This window comes from Salmo salar, chromosome 07 (genome assembly GCF_965601325.2).
Source record: "Salmo salar chromosome 07, fSalSal1, whole genome shotgun sequence".
In the NCBI taxonomy this organism is placed as follows: Eukaryota; Metazoa; Chordata; class Actinopteri; order Salmoniformes; family Salmonidae; genus Salmo; species Salmo salar.
The window spans coordinates 3905001-3906504 of record NC_138297.1 but is presented as its reverse complement, the minus strand read 5'-3'; the positions used below and the strand labels follow the sequence as shown (position 1 = coordinate 3906504).

The window sequence follows — 1504 nt, the reverse complement described above, 5'->3', positions numbered from 1 at the left end:
GGAGGTAGAGGAGAAGCAGGAGGAAGAGGAAGAGGAAGAGGAGGAGGAGGTAGAGGAGGAGGAGAAGGAGGAAGAGAAGGAGGAGGAGGAGGAGGAGCGAGAGGAGGAGGAGGTAGAGGAGAAGCAGGAGGAGGAAGAAGAGGAAGAGGAAGAAGAGGAGGAGGAGGAGAGAGGAGGAGGAGGTAGAGGAGAAGCAGGAGGAGGAGGAGGAAGAGGAGAAGCAGGAGGAGGAGGAAGAGAAAGAAGAGGAGGAGGAGGGGGAGGAGGAGGAGGGGCAATAATCAGAACTCGTTACACCTCTGAACTATCTGCATCACTTCCTCCTCCTCTCCTGTTCCACCCATCCCCTCCTCCTCCTCCTCTTCTTTCTCCTCCTCCTCCTCTCCTGTTCTTCCCCTCCTCTCCTCCTCCTCCTCTCCTGTTCTTCCCCTCCTCTCCTGCTCCTCCTCTCCTGTTCTTCCCCTCCTCTCCTCCTCGGGGCAATGCTCTCCTTGAGGAAGAGGAGAAAGAAGAGGAGGAGAGGCAATCGAGGGAGCGGATTGTCTCTCTCCTAACAAACACAGCGTACACCACCACCCCTCCCAGACACCCTGCCACCAGCACCACCACCGCCAGTGTCATGGACCCCTTGGCCCCATCCAAGGTCTCCCTTTCTGGGCTTCCCACCGGACTTTCCCCCCTCTCCTGGAGCTCCCAGTCCATCAGGGGACCTTCGGCCCAGCTCTGCCCGAGACTGGGTGCTCTCTGCAGGTGGACGTGTCGGAGATTGGTCCCCCTGTCCTGGTCCTCTCCTCTCTCTTTCTCTGGAGCTGCTCTCTTCTGGCGCCCCCCGCTGGAGATGACGTGGTGCTGCGGAAACAGACTGCGCTTGCCGACAGTGTGATTACGGTTGTTGTAGTTGCGGTTGCCATGGTCCCTGGAGCGAACGGTGTAGACGACGTGGACGTACCACTCGTGACCAGCAGCCACCTGATGGAAGAGAGAGAGGGATGAAGGGAGGAGAGATGGATGAGATAGGAGCGATGTGGTTGTCCGACCTAGCTATCTTAAGATAAATACACTAACTGCAAGTCGCTCTGGATAAATTACAGAAATTGTAAATGTATATATGTAGGGAGGATAGGAGGATGAGGCTTGGGAGGAGAGATGGAGAGAGGATAGAAGGAAGAGAGGAGGGAGAGAGGGGGTTTATATGTATGTAGTGGAGATAACAATTTTTTATTCGAAGTGAAAGCTTTGACTGACTGACAGACAGACAGACAGACAGACAGACAGACAGACAGACAGACAGACAGACAGACAGACAGACAGACAGACAGACAGACTGACTGGCTGATTGACTGACTGACTGACTGATTGACTGACTGACTGACTGACTGGCTGATTGACTGGCTGATTGACTGACTGACTGGCTGATTGACTGATTGACTGACTGACTGACTGACTGACTGGCTGATTGACTGATTGACTGACTGACTGACTGACTGACTGGCTGATTGACTGA

The 1504-nt window shown here is 54.4% G+C and overlaps 1 protein-coding gene across 1 annotated transcript in view; it reads right to left on the bottom strand.

Annotated features, from left to right (window-relative positions):
• Positions 1 to 288: 288 nt before the first annotated feature.
• Positions 289 to 1504, bottom strand: part of LOC106608422 (FRAS1-related extracellular matrix protein 2) — a 66486-nt gene continuing 65270 nt past the window's right edge. The window contains exon 34 of the mRNA XM_082977312.1: positions 289 to 969. Within this exon, the coding sequence (XP_082833438.1) occupies positions 292 to 969 (678 nt within the window). The 3' untranslated portion in view covers positions 289 to 291. The remainder of the gene's footprint in view (positions 970 to 1504) is intronic.